General features: G+C 40.3%; 1 protein-coding gene across 2 annotated transcripts in view; it reads right to left on the reverse strand.

Moving 5' to 3' along the window:
* Positions 1 to 919: 919 nt before the first annotated feature.
* Positions 920 to 23,366, reverse strand: part of alk (ALK receptor tyrosine kinase) — a 357,833-nt gene continuing 335,386 nt past the window's right edge. For both annotated transcript variants that reach the window (XM_055038127.1, XM_055038126.1), the window contains exons 18-29: positions 20,267 to 20,422; positions 19,264 to 19,377; positions 16,955 to 17,141; positions 16,159 to 16,249; positions 15,918 to 15,982; positions 15,704 to 15,833; positions 14,266 to 14,363; positions 11,249 to 11,341; positions 4,946 to 5,047; positions 4,716 to 4,850; positions 4,449 to 4,539; positions 920 to 3,498 (exon numbers count right to left, since the gene is read on the reverse strand). In XM_055038127.1, coding sequence (XP_054894102.1) covers positions 2,458 to 3,498; positions 4,449 to 4,539; positions 4,716 to 4,850; positions 4,946 to 5,047; positions 11,249 to 11,341; positions 14,266 to 14,363; positions 15,704 to 15,833; positions 15,918 to 15,982; positions 16,159 to 16,249; positions 16,955 to 17,141; positions 19,264 to 19,377; positions 20,267 to 20,422 — 2,303 coding nt within the window. In that variant the 3' untranslated portion in view covers positions 920 to 2,457. The remainder of the gene's footprint in view (positions 3,499 to 4,448; positions 4,540 to 4,715; positions 4,851 to 4,945; positions 5,048 to 11,248; positions 11,342 to 14,265; positions 14,364 to 15,703; positions 15,834 to 15,917; positions 15,983 to 16,158; positions 16,250 to 16,954; positions 17,142 to 19,263; positions 19,378 to 20,266; positions 20,423 to 23,366) is intronic.

Below are 23,366 nucleotides of genomic sequence, written 5' to 3' on the forward strand. Positions count from 1 at the left end.
AAACTCTGGGCTGAATCCAGGTTTGATTTTGATCTACATTTTGGGGAAGGAGCAGCCATAAGATGCCAAAGAAATGCTTATCAGTGTGAGCAGCTCTAAGAAAAACTGGAGTGATTGGAGGCTTGCCGATCCCCAAGATGAAGGGACATCAACGATGGTGCCCATTACAAATGGGCCTGATGATGTAACAAATTTTGCTGGCTGATTGTCCCAGAAATGTTTGTGATTAAAATTCTTTTAATAAAATATGATTGTTAAAGTAATACATTAGTAATGGCAAAATATTACAAGTCTTCCCTCTCAAAACTTAAAATTTCTAAAGAACATGTAACACAGAAACTGGGTTAGGGACATTTTAAATATCAAAAGTAAATAAAACATAAGATGGATACTGGACATGGTCTTTACCAGACTGTACTGTTTAGACAATCATTCTATGGTGTGATATGTTCCGGAAAGCTGTCCTGATGTAGTATTTGGAGAAATACTAGAAAAGCAAAAAACTTTGTACTTTGATGTCTAAAAAATATGGCAGTGTGATTTGACACAGCATAAAATAGAAAACACTTTCCACCATCTGTAGAGCATGATGGAGGAGGGATGATGGTTTGAGCAATGTGCAGTCGTTGAGTAAACAATGACTAAAGTATTTTGAGAAAAGAGTCAACAGGATAATTATCTCAACTAGAACAAATCTATAGCAGATTGGCTGAAAAAAAAAAAAGATTGAACCTTAAGCTTTGCTAGAACAGACCCACTGCTCGACAAGTTGAAATTGATCCAACATGCAGTCACATGCTGCAGCCTGCGAGTTAGCTGATTATGTGGCAGCAGGGAAGTTTGCAGGATTGTAGTGAAAATACACCAAAAAGTATCAGAATGAGGTGAAACGTAATCATTGATTGCTGCTGATTGCAATTTTATTTAAGCCTGAATCATGACTGAAGCTTCATATACAAGTGGACAAACAAAGCTCTGCATACTTTTAAAAATTTCATTCACACAATAAATATGAATAGTTAATGTAATGACTAAAATAAGCCATGAATGCAAAGGAGTGTAAACATATTTCTTTCCCCTTTGGCGATGGGATGAATGAATCCTCTGTCTGGTGACCTCCAAACGTTTCTGCTCATGTTGTCCGTCTAAAACGTGCAGAATCCTCTACAGGCTCGGTTCTGGTCTGTAGGTGAACCAAATTCTACCAATACCTCTGGTAATGACTTGTAAAGACCTGAAACACAAGCTGCAAGTAAATGTAATCATTATATAGTAATTTATTAATTTTGGCAGATTTTTTTTTCCTTCTGAAGGGCAATGTACAGCTTTTACCAGAGCCATAGTACAATACTTTATAATTATACAACATTTACATGTGCATTTGGGTTTTATACATCAAACGACAGATGAGCCGTGAAAAGAGGAACACGGAGTGAAAGTGGTTCAACACAGGCACAGGAGACGAAGCAAAATAACTGATTAGCCAATAGAAAACTTTAAATACAGAGTGTGGGAACAGCTCATGGACTGACCAAATACCATCAAAGCAAAGGCTTCAAAAAATAGTCTTTCAGTTCAATAACCAATCGGAACAGATTTATTAACGATGAGAGCAAAAAACCGAGTTTTCCCACATTTATTTCCACAACAGCCATCCGAGGATAGAAAAAAGGGATAAAATATACAAATAAGAGATGGAAATTAAAGTACAAGATCAATCCAACAATAACAATGGTTTCTATATGTAGAGGGAAAAGAAATATTTAACAGAGTAAACAGTCTTTAAATGTGCCTTCAATCTTTTAGATTCACCTTAAACAAACAGATCAATTGTAACCTGAATAAAATTTTTTTGGGATTGTTTTTTGCTCTGTACTGATAAAAATATATGAAAGCAGATAGAAAAAAAAAGTTGGATTTGAAGAGGCGTTCATCAATAATTTATATTGCCACTTCCAAATAATAAATAAATGAATTTATAAATAAACAAGCAGGCAAGCAAAACAGCTACACTTTTTTTCTTTTTTTTTTTTCTTAAATCTTCCAGTTTTTTTTCCCCTCAGTATAAATTTGTCTGGTAATCCAGTGTCTGACTTTTGAAAAATAGTCGAAGTTCTGTACCGTGCCGTGGTTCTGGTTCTGTAGTGGAGTGGTATCAGTGGGCCACCAGCACTGGAGCCAATTAAGCCGTCTGGTAAAATAAAATCATTTTTCTCCCTCAAGTCCTTCTGGCCACAAACGTACAGGAAGTCAAACTTTCTTTCTCGCTTTTCTCACAACGATGAAAAAATACATTTTTGAGACTTAAAATTCTTTTACTCTGTATTTTCTTCTTTGTCCACTTTTTTATGTGCTTCAGGTCTCCAGGGGGTCGGGGTGGGCGTGTCCTGCAATAGACCCATTTCAGAGAGAGGTTCTGCCTCAACATGAAGAACCAAAACTAAGAGGCTTTCTGGGCTAAAGCACGGTGGCATTATGGCCCTCCATCCTGGGCAGCCTTGTGTCCTGCACTGTCCCCATGGTAACAAGCAGTGGCCGGTTGTCCTCTGACATACCCGAACGGCCGAGGGTCATCGGAGGGGGCATGGACGGCCCTCTCTGGTGGGCTGCTGAGCCCATGGAGGTGCCTTGCTGGGGCAAAGCGGGGTTGGCGTCCAGCCGCAGGCCCGGATCCTGGTAGCCGTACCCAATGTTCCCACAGGGGAACCTCCTCAGTCGGTACAGGGGAACTGGGGGCAAAGCCGTTGAATCTAAGAGCAGAGGTGACTGGGCGGCAGGAGGAGGCGGGGGAGGCAGCAGTGGTCTGCAGAGACCCTGCTGCTGCTGCTGCTGATGCAGCAGCTGCAGCTGGTGTTGCTGCTGGAGCTGATGCTGAAACTGCTTGTGCTGGTGCTGGAGACCCAGTGAGCCTGCCACTTCAGCCACTGTCCGGCCCACATGCTCCTGCCCCTCGCCAGGCACCCTGCCGGCACTGCCCCCCGGTCCTCCCACCCCTCCCTGCCGCTGCTGCTGCTGCTGCTTCCTTTGCTGCTGCAGGAACCACGAGCCGTATGTGGGATTCCACAGACTGGTGTTTTTCCCACCCTGGCCGTCCTTCTCCTGCGGGTGGCCCTGGGTAAAAGCCAGGTTTATGTGCCCTCCCTCCGAGCTTGGCTGGGCTGCGGGGAGAGTTCCCTTGGCAGTGAGAGTGGACGGGGCAGCAGAGGTGATCGTGTTGGTCACAGAGGTCTGCATGTGCGGCTGGTGAATGCATGGCTGGGACGGAGCCGGCGTCGGTGCTTTGGCCTCTGCTGCTGTGCTGGTTAGGACCACATGCTCCCCTCTCCTGTCCTCTGTGGGATAGGATGGGGGCAGCTGCGAAGCCTCCCCATCAGGCACCTGGGCATTCAGCAAAACTGCTGGCACTGCGGGGTCCTCTGGGCGCACGGGTACTTGTTCCTCCTCCTCAGGAACAGGCCCATACTCCACAGGCAGAGCCATGGTCACCACATCAGGGTCCTGAAACGAGGTTTACATCACATAAAAATCCTGTTTTATTTGTTTATTATTCATATTTTCGTGTTTGCTACATGAGGGTACAAGACTTTGAGTGCAGCTGTGCTTTATTATTATTCATCAGTCTCTCAGATGAATAAAAAAACTCTGGGGGAAAACACTGACATGTGTTCCTAAATCTGTGGTAATGGACTGGAGCATTCAGCTATTTTTGTTGAGGACCCATATTTACCTGCAAGTGTCTTCGTAACACTGACTGACGTCCTGCTGCCAAAAGTATTCACTTGTCTACATTCAAACACCCACAACATACACTATTCTGGGAAAGCTGTTTGGAAGCCTTAAAGAGTGTTTGCTTTTCTGGGAATTTTTCTATTAGCACATTTCTGAGGTCAAACACCAATGTTGGACTTGAAGTCTTGTGTCCAAGTCTTCATTTAATTTAGCCCAAAGATGTTTGCTTGTATGAGGTCAGATAGTTTTGGAGGATGATTTTTGAGCTATTGTGTCCACTGACCCTGCTGTGTGATTCCACATGTCCTTCATTTTTGTTGCTTTCCTCTTTACAGTAACTGAACTGTGCAATATTTCGTATTAAGGATTGTTCTAGACTTTGCACTGATTGCCTCCAATCACAGTGCCACCCTGGAAATCAGACTGCTTGACTTGGAGCTGGGCCTGTAGTGGTAGACGTGATGGAAAACATGATGATTGTTGAGATGTCTAGTGAGTGCATCTCTGTTAAACGTTTTGTGGTTTCCAGTCCTCTGGAACTACAACTCTGTAGGCTCGAGCTGCTTTTGCCTCTTTAAAACATAAACATGACGAACTGTGAATAAAATTTTCAGTGCATCTGAACAGATGAAAGAAGCATAAGAAATGTCCTAATTGCACACATGAAACTTCTACTACTATTTATAGCTAATATAATAATCCAACAGAGTTTGGTTTACCTGTAAGCAGTAATCAAGTCTCTCTAGAATGGTAGAGAAGTTGGGTCGATCTTCAGGCTGGTGCTGCCAGCACTGAGTCATGATGCGGTACCTGAAACACAGCAGAAATTAGTTAATGTCCTTATTAAAGTGCACAGAATCGTGGAACAACAATCTGGTGGCCTCTGATAAAAAGATTAGAGCCTATGGTTTCTTTGTGGGTTTCATTCAGAAGAATGGACCTTTTATCATAGGAAGTGTGAGGAAGCAAAGAAACTGAACACTTACACTGGCCCAGGACAGTTTTTAGGCGGGTCCATCCTCCCACCGTTGGTTACAAACTCCAACACTTCCTGGTTACTCCGACTTGGATAAGGCATGTAACCCAGAGAGAAGATCTCCCACAGCAGCACACCAAATGACCTGTAGCGAGAAAAAAACATTTAGTCTCAAACAACGGATGTCGTCAAACCTGAGAACAAAGGACGGAAAGATGACAGCAAAGTTAGGATTCTCACCACGTGTCTGTCTTCGATGTGAAGATGCCCTCCATGAAGGCCTCAGGCGGCATCCATTTCACTGGTAACATGGCGCGCCCACCCTTTCTGTAGTAACTCGCCCTACGCAAATAAACAAAGTTTGAAAAGGACGATCAGCTGCAGCTGAAAACCACAAAGCCGTGGCTTTTCTGTGCGGGATCTGGTTGATTTCCTGGGGTCCAGAATCAATCCAGGTTCATGGCAGGCTAAACAATTAAAAAAACAAAACTACCTGGAATTAGATTTATTGATGTAATGTGAACATTTTTCTTATTAAATTATCATTAAATCATACCTCTTTGAGGGCTTCAGTCCAAAATTGATTCAACTTTAGCAAACCAGGCATGCTCTCGGGAACACCTTGCCTTACTGATCAAGGGTTTCTATTATATACAAAATATCCAACTTTACAGTGATGTTACAAATATGAGTCTAGAAAAATGTCCAAAAATAATTACTGCCTTGCAGAAACAAGGTAAACGTTTTTAGGCCTCAGCAAGATGGATTCATGCAAGCTTCCAGAGGATCCTGGGAAGTTGAAGTTGAGAAGTTATTGGACGATAATTCCAATAACTATCGTCCAAGTATTATTATTATTTTTTTAAGAAGACTTGAAAGGAAGATACTAGAGAGGCCATATATTTTTTCTGACTTGAACTTTGCTGAACTCTGATTGAATAATTGAGAATATTAATGAGATGCAGGCCTCCCTCCGAGGCCTGCATCTCTTAGCACATTTCTCTTAGTCAAGCACATTTCTCTTAGTCAAGAGAAATGTGCTAAGATTCACTAGGAGCAGCAGGTCAGAACAGCATAACAGTACTAAAGATGCTTGTCAGGTTGAACTGCTTTGACATTTAAAGTAATTTAAAGTGGCTTTCTGTGTGGAATTTGGAGACCACACTGGAAACATTATTTGTGTCGAGCTATTTAAATTGTCCTTAATTGATTTCTTTATTGCAAACAGCTGCCAGCCTCTACATTTTTCCATAAACCTAATTTGCAGATTGGGTTGATGTTGGGAACTCTGAAAGAACGTCCAATTAGGAAAAAAGAGAGGCTATCACTCACTGAGCTGCTTCTAATTCCTGGCACGGGTAAAGAAAGGATCTCATCTGTGTTATATCTGATTTTTGATGCTCATCAAGGTCTCTGCCTGCTTTATTGCACAGAGCGGGGACAGATGTGAGGGGGCTGCCACTCTGCGTCCATGAAGAAAAAGAAGCGTCTGAGGATTTATGATCTGTGGTGCCGCAGCTGCCTTTGTTTGGCATCTTTTGCTTCTGCAGAGTAGTAAATCAATTTGGCATTTAACTTGGTCATAAAATGTCAATTTTCTTCCCAAACACTGCTCCATAAACACAGGAAGCACATAATGATAAATAATACAGGGGGTGCTGGGCAGTTTCCAGCCGCAGGCCAGGAGATTTTGGAACTTGGTGAAGGAGCCGCAGCAACTTTGCTGATTTGTCCCACAGACGACCAGAACGGATTTATTACAGCGGGCGGCTCCCAGGTGTTGACGTGACGCAGCAAGCAAACAACTCAGCTGGTCCTTTCTGAATGGATGCATATATATAAAACGCAGCAAACATAAACTTTCTTCATAAAATGATTCAGTGACAAGCAGCAGAAGCTTGGATAAATGCAGCTCATCTGCGAAGCTAACATCATGGACACGAAGTTCCACTTCACACGGTTTATTTGAGCCGCTCTATTTCCAGCTGAGGAGGATCAAACATAATTCTCAACAAGAACTGAAAGAGTGAGCTTGAAGTTTTATCTATTTAAATATACAGGCTCAAATAAATTCATGCCCACTGATTGGTAAGGGAACCTTGGCAAGTAGCAGCTCAATCAGACACTCTTTGGAGACATCAACAATCAACAATCTCGACTGAATCCGAGATTCATTTAAATCCAGTGGATTTCCTAGACTTCAAGCATTTCCACTAATTTCCAACATGGTTGAGGTTGTCTTTAACGAGCTTCAGCCATCTGGTCCCAAATGAGCCTAACCAGTGACATCACATCGATTTGACAATCTGGTGTTTCTTGATTGAAACCTGCAGGTTGATAATCCCATACACACTTCCTGACTCAATTTGGAAAAACACAAAACCTTTGAAGCAGATAAAATATAAACCTTGCACGAAATTGTTACTTAATTGAAATTTAAATTAACTCCAAATCCTCTAAATATCCAGTCAGCGTTCTGCCAGATGTTTCTCTATGTCTCCAAGATGTGCAGAAAAAATTCACAGATTTGGTTTGTTTTTAAATCTTACTTGAAGGTTGTTCCTTTTTTCAAATTATGCTTTTAATCTGACAAACCAGCCTTATTGAAATAAGTAAGTAATAAACAGTAAAGGGCTATGTTTTAAAACTGATGAAGATTTTGCATTTCTCCCCAAAACAACACTGCCTTTGTTGAAAGGGACATTTGAAATGAAGTCCAAATATTAAACACAATATTTGCAGAGGCCTAATAAGACATGCAATATTCATGCAGAACAGCCAATCTGTAGGTCAGCCTCAAATTAAACAAAAGCGGGTCCATTTGTCCAGAGTTACTATTACTCTAGAGTATTAAAATACAAACTCACCAGATTTCTTAAAAGAATGCTAATTTCCTTTAACTCAGAGCTGCAGCCGTCGGTCTTCAGGGGCTCAGTGAGCAGAAATAAATTCAGATGACAAGCAAGCTGCTAATACAGTTACAAGGGAAATGCATATTTATTCGATTGGCAGTGGAAAATGACCCAATCACTGAGGCAGAGAAAACAATCACTAACAGATTCTGTTTGCTTGACAGATTATCTAAATGCTCCTGCAGGGGTCTAATTCAGCCGACCCCTTAATCTTTCACTTAAAGTAAAAGGATCCCAGCAGTGAAGGGAAATGGTTCATGGCAACATGTTTAGACGTACAATTACAAAACGGGATGCTGCCATCATCTTCTCCCCCACACATTTCTTTGTGCTCCTCTAATCGTTGTGTCCGTCCTTTTAAAGAACAGCAACAAAGCTTCAATGAGACAAAAGCAGCTTTCCCACAGTGCTGCTTTTAGAAGAATAGCAAGATCGCTGCGAAACATCGATCAACACGCGTTTTTTGTTCTGCTGCTTATTGGTTTATCTGTTGGAGAGAGCAGGTACATATTTTGATGAAGACCTTTTTCAATGTGCAGCGGATTAGGGAAGATTAGGTTGTCTCAGGAAACTCAAGCTTTGTATGCCTGTGCGGTTCTGTTGGTGTAACTCTGAAGATGACTCGGGTGTGAAAAGCAGCAGTGGAGGTCAGGATGGCCTGGCTGTAACACCTGTAGCTGGTGAACTGGACGTCCAGCCTGCTTTTATGGAACGTCTGTGCCTGGATACAATCCTGCAGGTCTGTCGGTAAGAAAGTACACCCTACTTCAGCTCCTGTGTTTTAAAGAACATGGCGAATAATTTAAGAGGTTTCAGATTTTGGTTTTAAGATTAATCCAAAATGGAACATATTGGTACTGTAAAAATAAGTGCACCCCATTAAACCCCATCATTTTTAGTGTCAATAATTTGGTAATTTTGTGTTTTGTTAATCTGTTTTATGGTTCTGGAGGATCTGTCCCAGTTTGTGTTCAATCATCAACTCACGGATGGTCTTACTTTTTTTTCTAGCATTCTTTTGAACTCTGAAGATTTCAAAATAGAAGATGCACAGGCCATAGGAACACAAAAGAACCCCCTATCTTCATCCTGCCTGTTTGGGTTCCTCCCCATCATCGGGTTTGGTCTTGTAATCAAACAGCTAAAACCTCACTGTGGTCTTATGAAGCACAACTACTTTTCTCTTTAGAACAACTCCAAAAACAAGACATTTTGGGCTCTCAACCTTTAGATTTGCTAAAAAACTGAAGGTGGGAGAGATCAGCAAAACTTGAGTCCAGAACCGAATCCGAGCCTTTCACTGGGGGCTGTGAAAAAGACTCACAATCTGATAGTCTGTGTTTTTGCAAAGAAGCGTGGGAAGAAGTTGACAAGTGAAGATGTGACATGCTGGTAGATGTCTTTCTGACAAACAGGGAGCTGGAAAAGAATTGAAAGTTACTTAATCAAAGTCTTAGTTTGAGTGTGCAAATTAAACCCTTTTTTTTTTTACTGCTCTAAGACTTAAAAGCTCTTTGGGTATTTGTTTTTGTTTAGTTTTAAAAGTTACTTACCAGATGAAATTATTTACGATGACCTCGTTTTGTTGCAGCATTTTAATAAGAGTTTTCACTTTTTATATCCATTTTACCTAATTATATGTATTGCTCGCTCTGATACTGATCAGTTAATCAATCTGTAGGTCACACACAGCTTGTCCATGTTTTCCTACTCTGTTTACTCCATAACAGTTTGGAAACTTAATTTATTTTTACAAACATTTTAAGCGTTATTATTTCTGTTGAGTTCCAACTAGCACAGCCCAATAACTTAAGAAGAACAAAATGTTTTTGTTTTCATTTTGACCACAGCTGTTAATCTATACCTGTGAGGCTGAGTGAACCTGTGCATGCTGGTATGTCTGCGAGTATAAAAATCTGGCATTTATCCAAGTCCTCGTCCCTCACTGTGCAACCTGTCCCCAGTGATCACCTCAGAAAATCATCATCCGTGGCTCTTGGCGCACAGCGGTAGCACCACATCGTGAATTGGCTGAAATAATACAACAGTTAAGTTGCCAGATATGATCAAAACGGGGATCATGAAACCCTGACACCGTGTCACCAGGAAGGCACCAGAACCTGGATCTGACATCCGCAATTACATCAGGCTGTCCTAATGCGGCTCTTCAGCAGCTTCCCAGTCGGATGAATCAGGCGCGCGGCGCTGATACCGGGAAACGCTGCGACAGACTCCCTCTGCTCTAATTTCTGAGACGATGAAAGGCTTGGCAGCTCTCCCTGCTGGATTCCGGGTTCATCTAAACTTCATCACATTAAATTGTGTTTGCTGGAATTTTGGACTAATTAAGACATTGTTCAGCTACAGATGAGCTGATGTGATTCAATGATGAGTCAGTGAAGCAAAGCCATGAATAACACAACTGAACTCTAACATTTTTTATTGCACAAGGTAGAAACACTATTAAAATCTTATTCAGACATTCAAACCATTGATATACCTTCAAGTTACACTTTTCATAATTTGAAAATTTCAGTCCACAAGTTTCTTGTGAACCACTTTGTGGTTATTTTATACCCATCATTCTGTGCCAACCAAAATATTGAATTAGGATTTTTTTTTGTGCGAAAAGATGCAATGAAAACAGTTTTTTTAATTCTAATTAATGAACCAGTATTGTCTAAGCAACATGTCTCACACCATCTATTTTTTTAACTACCCCGTTATAACACAGTGAAATAAGAGCTGACTTCACTGATTTGTAATTATGTCTTTGAATTTTTAGGATTAAAAAACAAAGAAACATCACAAGTAGGCAAACAAAAAAATGTTGAAAGTGTAATACAGAAATAGTTGAATTTGGAAATGGAAAATATGCAGGAAGAGACAGAAAAAAGTTTGCTGTAGATCGGAGGAGAATTTAGCACCATGTGAACAGAAATGACAACAAATAATTTCGTTTAGTTTCTCTAGAAATGTTTGAATCGTCTTCTCTTTCTAATGCTTAGTTTAAACTACAAAGGAGTAGCAGCACTATTGTATGTATTATTTCAACCACCTCAACCCGCCATGCTGCTGCAATGTGCTATTCAAATAAAACTGATTGAAACTTGACTGATTGTAGGTGAAAGAAAAAAAAAATGTAGTCACTGAGGAATACATTTTCCAACAATGAACTTCTAGAAATTTCCAGAATAATAACATATATTTATAAGAATTTACCATGTAAACTTTAGAGGACTTCTGGCAATTTTGTCAGAATTGTTTCCAAGATTTCATGTATCTAAAATTCTTTAATCATGGAAAGTTATTCTTTTTATCTTTCAAATGAACAACTTTCTGTCATTAGACGATATCGAGTCATGATTTAGTAAGACAGTACTTTGTGTTTCAGTCAGTGTGTTCAATACTTACTTCCTTGTACATTCCAGTTCTTTGACACATAACTTAAAGTACAGTTTACTTTGGTTTTCACTCTATTTAGGAATACTTTTCTTACTTTTGACAACTGATGTAGATTTCATGTCCAAAGCTCAATTAAAAAGAAAATTACGGGGAAAATGTGTTTTGACAAAAATGAGTTATCCTGAGAGAACAAGCATTATTCTGTGTGCCGGAGATACCGGTGTACCTGTAAATGTCTCTAGCCATCCCAAAGTCTCCGATCTTAGCCACTCGACCCGGCCCTTTGCAGGTTAAAAGGCAGTTCCGAGCTGCAATGTCCCTGAAAGCAAAAAAAACAAAAAGCATTATGAGATCACAGCTCGTACGCACGTTACTGGATGGAGCAATTAAATAAGAGGGGATGCAGAGTGCAGCAAAGTGTCATGCTGAGCATCTGCACAGCTTGACTTATGCCTCATCCCTTCTGTAGTTTAGCAGGGTTTTTTTTTTGCATGCATTTATATTTATAAAAGAGTTTGGTGTGCAAAACGCCCACAGTTACTCCCCTTTTGGATCTGAACTTTAGTCTCGCCCTGGGCTTGCCGGCATTTAGCAGCTTCTGGATATAAATGCTGCAGAGTCATGCAGGGAGAGCGACGGCTTATAGAGGAAATCTCATATTTGCACAGCACAGATTGAATATTTAAGGAGAATATATGTAGAGCCCACACACACACTGCAGTTTACTCCTCCAGGCACCAAACCGTCTGTAAGTTTTAAAGAGCGACGCTGAGAGCATACAGAGCTGTGGCAAATACATAACCATGGAGACGTCGTGTTACACGTGGCTCAAAGCAGATCATGAGACAGGAAGAGGATGAAGCTGAATAACTCGCAGTGATGGATGCCACAGCAGAAAGAAACACATTGTTTTGATGTTTGGCCTCGGCAGCCTGATTCAGAGAGATAAGAAATGACACAATGAGGATAAAGTTCTAGTTCAGCCTGATTTCAACCCATGCCTTTAAAACCGGGTCTCCCACTTCAGAGTGTCAAACTATTCAACCCAAGTTGCGTCGAAACTATTTTGAATCTGAGAGTAATTCATCTTGAGACGAGAAGTGATTTTGCTTCTTAGCTCCTTGTTAATAAACTCAGCTTTCAAAACCAATCAGAGAAACTCCCCGTCTGTTTCATCACGCCGCGGATCTTTGCTATTCAGAAGTAAGTTGCAAACATCCAATTGTGGCTTTTCCCAGGTACATAAAAACACCCAGAGATCTTTATCAAAAGCCTCTTTCACCACGACTGAATCCATCGGCTTTAGGTTTGAATAAACCCTGAAGGTTTTCCTTGACATTTTATCACAGTTAACCTTTTCGATTGAGCTGAGAAATATGTTACTTTAAATGAAGGATAAAATGCTGCGGTCCAGCTCAAGGAGAGGGAGACCATGCTGGTGCTAGTGGTTATATTTGGGCCAATCTGCTTTTCAATCAACTCTGATTACGGTAATGTGCTGCATCGATGACGATGAACTGAAACCTGCCAGAGAACAAAGCTCCTTCATTGTGTCAACAAAATAAAACATAAATCAATTAAAATAAATAAAATCACGTTCATTGGAAGGATTACATGCAAGTTTAAGCATTAACTGCTTAAACATGCGGAAAGTTGAAAGTATGACATTCGACTGGCCATGCTGGTATTTTAGCAAAACTAGCCATACAGCGGGAAAGGGAAAGAGAAGGGATCAGAATTGATTAAAATCAGCAGGATGAATCTTTAGGTGCTTTTTGAGGCGATTTGTCCATCGGTTAATTTTGCCTCTGCCCTTCCTGACATGCCCACTGACTGCCAGTTTGGTTTACACAGTGAGCCATGCTGCGTCTTCTGCCAGAAAATTGTTAATCTGTTGTCGAAAGCAAACTGCTTCTATGCAGCCTCTTTCTGTGAATACTGTTCACCTTTCCTTCTCCCGAGGAAATGTCTGTATGCAGTCGAGAGAAATTTCAAGGCAAAAGTGTTTGAATTACTGAGTGCAGTCACTTAAATCAAAGTGATGAACCCATTCACGTTTTATATATCACCTCTGAAAAGGACCACAGTGCAAGTGAAGGGCTATATTTAAACCCGAGCAGTCCTTGTATAATGATGGAGGAGAATTCATGGAAATGTGGCGCTTCCAGGCAAGGAACGAGTTTTAAAATGCAACAGCTGCTGCCACAGACGGAGGTCTGACTGTAAGGCCCTCAACCTTATATAAACATTTACAACTGACTTCAATAACACTAAATTTTAAGTGCACATACAATATGTTTTTGTTTTTTTTCTCTCTGCAAATTTGTTGTAATGTCAATTTTTTTCACCTCTGTTTATTATTTGAGGTTCATTTCCTCAACACAAATCTGCCTCCACTCCCACCGTGATGACATCACATAAAAAGATAACGAATAAAGCACTCCATGAGCCAGTGGTCATTTCCTGGATTTTCAGCTGGAGAAATGATGAAAGAAACATAAAAGGCATATTAAGTTGTTCTCAACAAGTGACCTCACACTGCACACAGCTCATGATTCAAGCCTTTAATCCACCTGAAAAACGAGCGCTGTTCATCCAGCGCCTGTTACTCAACCGCAAGTAAACACACCTTCATAAAACTGAAATAAGCCTCAAGGACAGCAGTCAGGGCGATTTTAATACACATTTGAAGAGAGAAAATTGGGTTGTGCAGAATATTTTAAGAGTCAGCCATTAGACGGATTGATGTAGCTTTACTGTGCCACGCTGGGCCAAACAAGGTTTAATAGGCTCCATTTGTCAGCAGCTAATGCTTAAAAGTCTGCAAGAAGATCCTATTATACTGCATCAACACAAATGTAGAACCAGCATTGACCTTTCCTCATTTTAGATATGCACGAGATTTTTTATTTCTTTTCTTGTGGACATTTTGTAGAGCTTTTTTTAACGTGCGTCCTCTCATCCTTCACCAAGCACCGTTACTGGAGATCTGCTCTTCTGACTTGTGGCTCAGAAACAGACCGTAAAAACACAAGCCGGCTGAACCATCTGGCTGCTCGCTTTCTAAACTCATTTACTTGTTCTTTCTGAGATCATATAGGAGGCACGAAGTGTGCAGAGTCCATATGTTAAGAGTTGGATTGATGCAGTTTATGAGTGTGAGTCTATTTGATGAATGAGGGCAAACTTTTACTCACTATATTTACAAGCACTACTGTTTCTGTTTCTCATCTGTCCAGATACCTGTGTATGAACTGGTTCTCCTCCAGGTAGTGGCAGCCCTTAGCGATGTCTCTGGCCACGTTGAGAAGGTCAACCATGGTCAAACTGGACGGCTGGTCCTAAACCACCAGATGAGAGACAGAAAGAGGCCAGAAATAACGCATCACTCAGTTTATCTAACAAACACAGCAAATCTAAATAGAGAGCAGAGACTTCAGATGGACATTAAATATAGTAAAGTTTTAAAAGATTCAAAGTGCATTTGCTCCAAAGTGGTGGAAATGTTCAGCATCACAGTGTTATCTCTGAGTTTGGAGTCTCTAAACTCCCACATGGGACAGGAATGCATTCAGAGTCAGGAATCCCATCTGAAATATATTGATTTTAATTCCTTTTAGTTTTGCAGGATGCAACCACATCAGCAAGAGAAGCAGCTCTACACCGAGCTCCCCCTCGATTAAGAAGCTCCTCCAGGCAGAGACGCGTCATTCTAAAGTCGAAGTGCAAGTTTAGCTCAAAAGCTTCAATTTAGGATCTTTTTCTTCGGGACATGAAAAGGTTCAATTCTTTCACACAAAAATGCATCGCAGAAAACCAACAATTATTCCAACTGTGGCCTGAAACATTGTTATTTCAATGAAATACTGATGAAACACTTAGAATGTTTTTGTTCTGCTTTAAAGAGAAACACCAGCTTAATACGATTATATTATTTGGTTAATTAGAGAGGCTTTCTGCTCAGGCAGAGCCAGCAGTCAGCTGCTTCACCTCTTAAACCAAAGGCTTCTTCTTAAGAGAGTAGTTGATGAATCAGCCGTTTTGACATAGTTTGGCATTGTGTGGACCATTTGAAATTTCTCTGGTTACTTCTGAGGTTCTTTTTTCCCCCAACTTATTCCTCATCATAGACTGTCATTCCAACTAATAATTGCTTTTGCAAGAAAATAAAAATCAATGTCAACAATCTGTAGTGTGTTTTTCTTGACATGCGCCTTTAGAGTTCAAGTATGTTTGTTTTTCATTTAGCTGCTTAGTGTTGGAACTGGTTGTTGTAGAGGTCAAAAATATAGTTTCTGTGATTTAGATTTACCGTTCCCCGTCATGTAGATACGCACTACACTCCATGTCGCTCATGTCTTGCGTATATCTAGCCTTGTTTCATGCCTGCAAATGTGCATCCACCCGTTAAGCACAGGGTGTGAATAGAAAGCCTCTAATGTGCGGTTTTATTCCTAAAACTGTTGGCCACCTGTCAAGCACCAAACTGGAGGCACAGTTTGCATCTGGCTGCATTTAGCAGCCGCTCTGTGAGAGTTTAAAGCATCCCTGGGGAGACTCTAGCAGGTGAATGAATGCTGATGGTGCCTGATGAGTTTACTGCAATTTTAAAGTTAATGTCACTCCTAAAACAAAGAAGTTATTTAAGTAATCGACTGTTAGGCAGAGCGCTGCGTCTCACCAGCCGGGGTCTCGTCTCCCTCAGGAAGGTCTTGAGGTCTCCTCCAGCCATCAGCTCCAGCAGGATGAACCGGGGCATGGCCTGCAGACTCACTCCGATACAACGCACAATGTTCTGGTGGTTGAACTTACTGCAACACAGAGAAGAGGGGGAATAGAACCGTTGTTGTGTGAGCAAGACATACGGAGGAGAACTGTGTGTGTTTTGCAGGTACCTGATGATTAGGGACTCCATGAGAAAGTCCAGCTCATCTTGCTCAGAGCAAACCTCAGGAAGTGTCTGGAGTGAAGGAAATTATTCTGCGATTAATGCCAATGAGCAGAATAAATACTGCATTTCACTAAAGATGCTTAAGCTGAAGTTCATTATTCCCCTTACCAAGCATCTAAGCTGCACCCATGTTTATCAAAACAAAGTTTGAGCTTTTAAAATGCTGTTTCCCCAGCAGGACTGACCTTTACAGCCACCTGCAGTGGACTCGGTTCACCAGGTATCCCCACAGCCAGACCTTCATACACCTCCCCAAACGCACCGTGACCCAGACCCCTGCGAGGAAACACACAGCCCTGTCATTTAATGCTTCCATCACTATTTGTGTTTTAAAACAGCCCACCTTGTCTCACAAATTGAATCATTTTAAATAGGAAAAGTTTACAGGATCACTGTATGTACATTTTCCCAAAGTAAGATTTCAAACTTTAATGATTTCTGGCCATTTTGCATGTACAAATTTGTCCTTTTCATAACCATGCAGACAATGTCATACTGAGAGACACCGGCATATAATAGAGCACATTATTAGACAGCATTACCACCACACAACCCAGATGAAAGCAGATCCATTGTAAAAATGTAAAATATCCTGGTGAAAGGTTCACAGGCAGGAACAGTCAGGATGACAATCGCATGTTAAAACATTCACGCTAAACATATGAAGATATTTTAGCAAATGATTATGGAGAAATGAAACAAAAAGACTTTTTAGGAAGATTTTCTCATATGGGCATAATGTGAAGAAGTGTGCAGCATTCAGGCGACAATCAATCCAGGATAATTGTCCATCATATGACTCTTTAATCAAAGATGACCATCTATTCCTCGATTCATTTAAATTATATTAGACATGAAATAAAACACTGATATGTTGGGAAATTAGATTTTTAAAGGCCAACTTTGCTGCTTCTTATGTTTCTTTTCACATCAGATTCCTCTCTTTAGTCTAGTAGTTGTAGTTTGCAGTGATTTTCCCACCTGGTGAGGGAAATGTTGCGCCGTGGCACCTCCTTCAGGTCGCTGACTGTCGCCGTCTTACCGCCAAAGCAGTAGTTGGGGTTGTAGTCGGTCATGATGGTGGAGGCTCGCAGCTTGCTGAGCTTGCAGTCCGGACTCTGCAGCTCCAGCTGAATGGACTGCAGCTCTGTGTGTTTGCGCCTGTACACTGGTGATAGACAGAAAACAAAGAGTTTGATTCCCCTGTCGAGGTGTCCTCAATTTAAAAAACAAACAAAGCCCTGAAACCGATCTTCTTGGAGAAAATTATTGCTTGCGGCTACACTAGACAGGCTGGAATGCTTTTAAAGGGGTTATTTCCCTAAAGACTGATGTTTGAAGAACAAGGACTGTGACACTGAATTATTTTGTTTCTGAGTTGCTGTACCCTCCATGTCAGATGATGGAAAGAGTCTCAACATTAAACCCAACGTTTAAATCTGCTTTTAAAATATTCACATCATCTTAAACAAACTGTTATTTACATCATCCACCTCAAAATAACACGAATGTCAGACATCTGGACCTCTCACACACCTAAGCAACAAGCCTCGACTCTGTAAACATATTATTCATCTGCAGAGTTAAAAGTGTGTATTTATTTACAATGTAATGTCTAATCTACAAGCACTGTCAGCTGATGGCTAAGCTGCTATCCATCATGAGAACTCGTCTTTCTGCTGTGTCCTTGTTCAAGTCCAGCTCCTCGACATGTGGAAGTGGTCGTCTGAGTGTGAGTGGGCTTGGATGACACCATGTCTGCATATCTGGCTGTCGTTGCCTGAAAGCAGCCAGTCAGATGGTCATTAGTCTGTCCTGGCCACAGGGATCAGCTTTTGTTTTGACAGAAACTTGCTAAAGGGAGGAGGCATCTACAGTGACTTTTATACAACCAGAATAAAACCGAATTAAATCTATGAAACTTTCAACAGTGATATCCGTAAGACAAGATACTGCAGAAGCAGGGATCTGCGTTTTTGACCCAAAATTCTCAGAAAAGGATTTCATCAGCACGCTTTTGCATTTCTTTGTGGGCAATTTAAGTAAGAACATGCGCTTATTTTGTAATGTCATCCAATTCGTGCAGTTTCAGGAGCTGGAGCAACATGTTTGGTGTGTTTATGTTTTAAAACGTCAGCTCAGGTAAAAATGGTCCTGCAGTTTTGTTCATTTGTTGATAACAATAAATATATTACAAAAAAAAAAAAAAAAAAAATGGTGTCTTCACCCTGTAAGGCATCGATCGGCTTCTGGTCGGTAGTAAAACCTCCTGCAGGAAACGTCGTCATTAACCAAAATTTCACAGGGAGAAACTGGCAAAGGTCACAGTTCATTTGTGAGTAGCATCACTTCCTATCAAACGGACAGGAATTGAAAACAAACGCAGGGTGAGATTTATTACACTGGAAAGTATTTTATGTGTCTATTTACTCCAGGATTCTATGCTGTCAGATTATTTAAAGGCAAAAAAATTGCTGTTTTTGATTGGGTTTGTTTTTTTATAAAATATATTTAAAGAACTACTTGTTTTAAAAGATTCGTCAAGAAGTTACTTCCATTCTTAAAGAGGAATAAATTTATTGTTTTCTAAATAAGGGCTGATCAAGCATTTACTTGAGGATACGTTTTTAATCAAAAACTAATTGAAATCCAGCACTGGAACTGTTTTAATGAAAGTGAATATATTTATGAACCAACGTTATGGTGGTTGGAGTTTACGAGCATTTTATGCCTGAATAAATCATAGGTCAGTGTTGAGTACATCACATTATGGTGTGGTTCTATGATATGAGGGAAATAGTGTCCAGAATACAGATAAAAAGTTTGATCAACTTAGAGGGAGTCTGTAGATCTCTTTAAATGGTTACAATGTGCGGCTACTTGGAAGAAAAAAAAAATGATACAGTGAAATAGTTCTGTTCTTACAATAACCTAAACAAAACTAAAGATAATATTTATTTAACAATCATACTGGGATGTAGTGGTACATTGTAATAGTTGTGTATTGAGCCAGAAGTTGTAATTACAACTGCATTTTCTCAAAAGCCAACATCACGATCAAACATGGCTGCTGTCTATATAAAAGGTTCAGTTATCAATTTTTTGGGGGAGGAATTTATGAGAGTCACAGGATTATAGGAAAATGCTGTAACTGCTTATTATGCATTGAATAAACAAAAATACTTTGCTTCCTTGACCGGCAAGTGAAGTTCAATGAAGCTGCCTGTGACCCTCCGATTGGGCAAACAGAGACACCGTAACCGTGGAACATGAGGGCGCTTTGTACGTACTTATCATGACACCAGACACCGCCAGCAGCAGGGCGGCGATGAGCGCCGACGTTCCCACAGACAGACCCAGAGCCAGGTGGGAGAGAGACGGCTGTGGAGGCAGCCGGGTCGCCTCTGAGAAACGACAGGAAACAGCAGCATCACACACACTGGTAATCTTCCCCAGAGGAGCATTAACATTCAGCGAGCTACACACATCTCCGGCTTAATTAATGATATGAAAGCGATGACACAACAGAGCCGAGGAGCAGCGACGGCTGGTGCATGTAAAAATTGTGAGTTGGGGGGAGGGGGTCTAATTTCTCTTGTCTGAGCAGAAGAACAAATCTGCAAAGCGAAACAGACCATACTGAGAGCGTGCCCTTTAATGACCTTACATCATTAATGCAAACAGATCTGCGGATCAGGCCACGCTTACGCCTATTATTGTGATGGTAATAGTCCTGGCATTGTGTTTTAATTTATCGAGTGACACTCAGCCATGCTAATTATTTTCCAAATGACATCCATTAATGTATTATTTACCGAGATTACAAATTATATTTGAAGAGGCAATTCCACCTTCACAGGAGTTTGTCTACGTCTCTCATTTCTACTTTAACCCAAGAAGAAGAGTCAAAAGTGATATTTAGCTCTGCTGATGAGGACTGGCCAAAGATCTCTGCATGAAGTCAGAAAATGAGGGTGAAACCTCGAGTTTTCTAAATCCACATCAAGATAGAGGGCCTTTCTGTGACAACATAACCTGACTAATACCACTATAGTTAGCTCATACTGCTTATTATCATAAATGATTAAAGGTCTATTAAATAAAAAATCCCAAGACAAAGAAATAATAAATCTCAGTCCTCCCCGGGTTTCATTACATTTGGAGATAAATTTATTATCTGTTCTCTGAGTCACACTCTGTTAGAGGTGAAATCCTGATAAACTCACTCCTACATTTATTTAGGGAAAAGGATGAGAGCTTAGGAGGAATTGTGTGGTAGATTAAGGGTCTGACCCGAGGCATTGATACAGGACACGCCGTCTGCGGCCAGGACCAGATCCTCGTCACAGTAACAGATGATGCCGTCTTGGCTCTCGTGGCATTCGCTGCTTTCACAGTGGCTGCAGTTCTGAACGGGGCTGATGATCACTTCTCCGTCTCCCTCGATAGCTATTGGTGTGAAAACGCAGAAGGAACAGCAGATCAGAAGTGTCTCTAGATATCGAGACTGAAACACCAGCACATAACCCGCATGTAGAGAATATTAAGCACACTCTGGTTTACCTGCACTCATCATTTGTAGTCACTTCTGCAAACCGTTTGAGTCTCAAATATGGTATTTGAGGACATATTAGATTCAATTATGTCCTCATATGTGTTAGTCTACTCTGGAAGACATTGCTGACTCTATGACTGGTACATCGGAGGTGGTTTTTGTGCTCATTTTCTTTGTTGCATGCGGTGCCTTCTAGTTCAGCATTTTTACTTTGGTCTCTATCAAAAAAAATATTCATTTCTAGATTCTTGTTGCTTCACTTACTGTACATGCAAACCAGCTTTTTAATATCTATATCCATTTATCTGAGCCAATGCTCTTGGCCTTATGCAATGCTGTTTTTATATTTTCCATTTCATTTGATGCCTTGTACCTTTTAAGGAGAAGCTCTTCTTTTTTTCTGTTCTCGTCCCTGAATATTGCAATGTCTGATTCAGGGTGAATTTACTCGGGTGTCCTCTCCCAGGAGGTTCAGCAATCATCTTACAAGAGGACAACATGTAGAGACGCTTAGCTTGATGATTAGTTAACTTAGTGTATCTGATCAGAGCCCATTGCTTCTGCTTTCATTGATAAATTTAGCAAAAGCAGCAATAGTGCGCTTTGTTTTTTTCACATAACTGTAGATTCAAAGAGCCACTGTAACTTTCATTTAAACCAGCAAAGACCTTGAACTTCTCATGATTCTCACCACTGTAAGCACAATAAGCATTTAAAGTGAATACAAAAAATGAGAAACGCTTAAAATCATACATAGTTTTGTTTCATTTAAATAAATCCAATTGAAAAACTTCTTTGAATGCCAACTACAGATATATTTGACTATATTTTGCCATTTTGACACCTTCATTTCTTTACAGGCCAATTAATATCAATTTAGCATTTTATAATAAAAAAAATAATGAGTCTGGGTCAGCAAAATAAGCAATAGTTGAAACTCTGATGTAATTTCCTGGAAATGATCCACAAGCTGTCCTGGATGGCAAATGCTCCTCTCCGTCAGCCTTGCTTACAGACTGTTATGTAATACAGATTAAAGTTTAATGAACAAGCAAACAGCAGCAGCTCTGGACTTCAACTTTTCAGTCAAAAACACAGTAGCTCAGACAAGGATGTGTCTTGAATAGGATGTTTTGAAATTCTGGATGACCCGGGAGAAGTTGAAGACGAGAAATAATCCTTTATTCAAATCACATTTGGGAAAAGACAAAAAAATAAATAAAAGTAACATAAATCTGAGCAAAAAATGATTCTTTTCACAGATGTCAAGACGAGCCTCTTAGTCAGTTTTCAAAAGTTTTCTAATATTTAAAGTTTCCTGAATTGATATTTTGTGAACAAATGCCCCAGATTTTCACTGCACACATTTAAATTGAATCAGTTTTTGCAATCCTATTGAAATTGGAGTTTCTTTTGAAATATCGTCTTTCTTTGAGAAGTTCCTGCACAACCAAGAACATACTGAAACCATTTTATATGAAGTGATAAAAATTGTGATTTGCAGGGTGGACAATAAAGAGAAATTGTCTAATTGCATAGCGCCCAGTTATAAAAACACCTGAGGAGCTTATTTCAATCTAATAACAAACATTTGTTGAAAAATGGTTCATCCATCCATGAGTCACTATAAACAGAGTTCCATCAATATCGTTTCCTGCTCGGTGTGTATGGTATTTATCTCAGTGGCCTGCACTGACCCTTATGTTTGAATCAGAAACACAATCTGCTCTGATAGCTATCTGCAACAATTCATTCCCTCTCTGGGATTACGGCGTCCTGCAACAAAGAGTTTCAAACTGATTTCATAACATTTTCTTATTCTCGATACACGGACTTCCGGCGTCTTGATTGTAAACAACATGCAGCAGGGACAAAGCAGTCTCACATGAGTTAGCTATGGATTGTCAGTGAAAGCATGTGCTATTTAGCAAGCAAAGGCAATGCAGTCATCTGCAGAATCTATTTTCTCCCATGATTCTCTTATCTACTGAAAGTACAAATACATAAATCTAACCCAGAAACACTGGGGAGGTTTCCAAGGAAGAATACAAATGTCCTGAATCAAGCTGCTCACTGCATACTGATGAGTATATGTGTGCTGTGCATCTTTAGACACAGTCAGCTCCTCCATGTTGAGTGAAGAGGATGAAGGTTTTTCAGGGAAATATTTGCCGATTCAAATTCAGTTCTATTCAAAAATACGTTATTTGCCTTGAAGATAAATTAAATGTTGTTCCTCAAATTATCTAAGGTTCTTCAAAGAGTTATTGCAAATGGCAACGACTGTGGACAGGAAATAACTCCTATATTCACCTGTGTTACTACGGTATCTGAAGAAGTCTCTGACTGAAGATACTCAGTTGTAAAGCAGTCTGATAAAGAGGATGCTCAGGGTTGTGCTGTTGTTTATTTCCTATAGAAACCCTCTATCTCCAGTGGCTCCACATCGTTCCGCTGGCACAACTGCGAATCACATGTTCACACCAAGACTCCTCTTATCCTCATTTTTGACTGTAAAATGATTCGGCTCCGTAGTTTTGTTTGGATACAGGTATCTAGCAGATCAGAAGAGCATAACTCTACAAATGCAGCATCTAACTAGTAATGTCCATCCACCCAGTTGTTATAGATCAGTAACTGAGTTGATGTCTTTTTATAGTTATTTTTTTCAAATCGTTGATTGAAGGTTTGTAGACTAATGTTGTGCATTAGTTGTTTTTTTAAAGGGGCAGTGTTATGTAAAATAATTATTTTACGCTTTACATCATATTATGATGCCATTCCCTCAACAAAAACACACCTGTATCGGGTGTTGCCTTGATTTTTTTCATGCATGAT

This window comes from Poeciliopsis prolifica, unplaced genomic scaffold (genome assembly GCF_027474105.1).
Source record: "Poeciliopsis prolifica strain line A6 unplaced genomic scaffold, Auburn_PproV2 SCAFFOLD013, whole genome shotgun sequence".
NCBI lineage: Eukaryota > Metazoa > Chordata > Actinopteri > Cyprinodontiformes > Poeciliidae > Poeciliopsis > Poeciliopsis prolifica.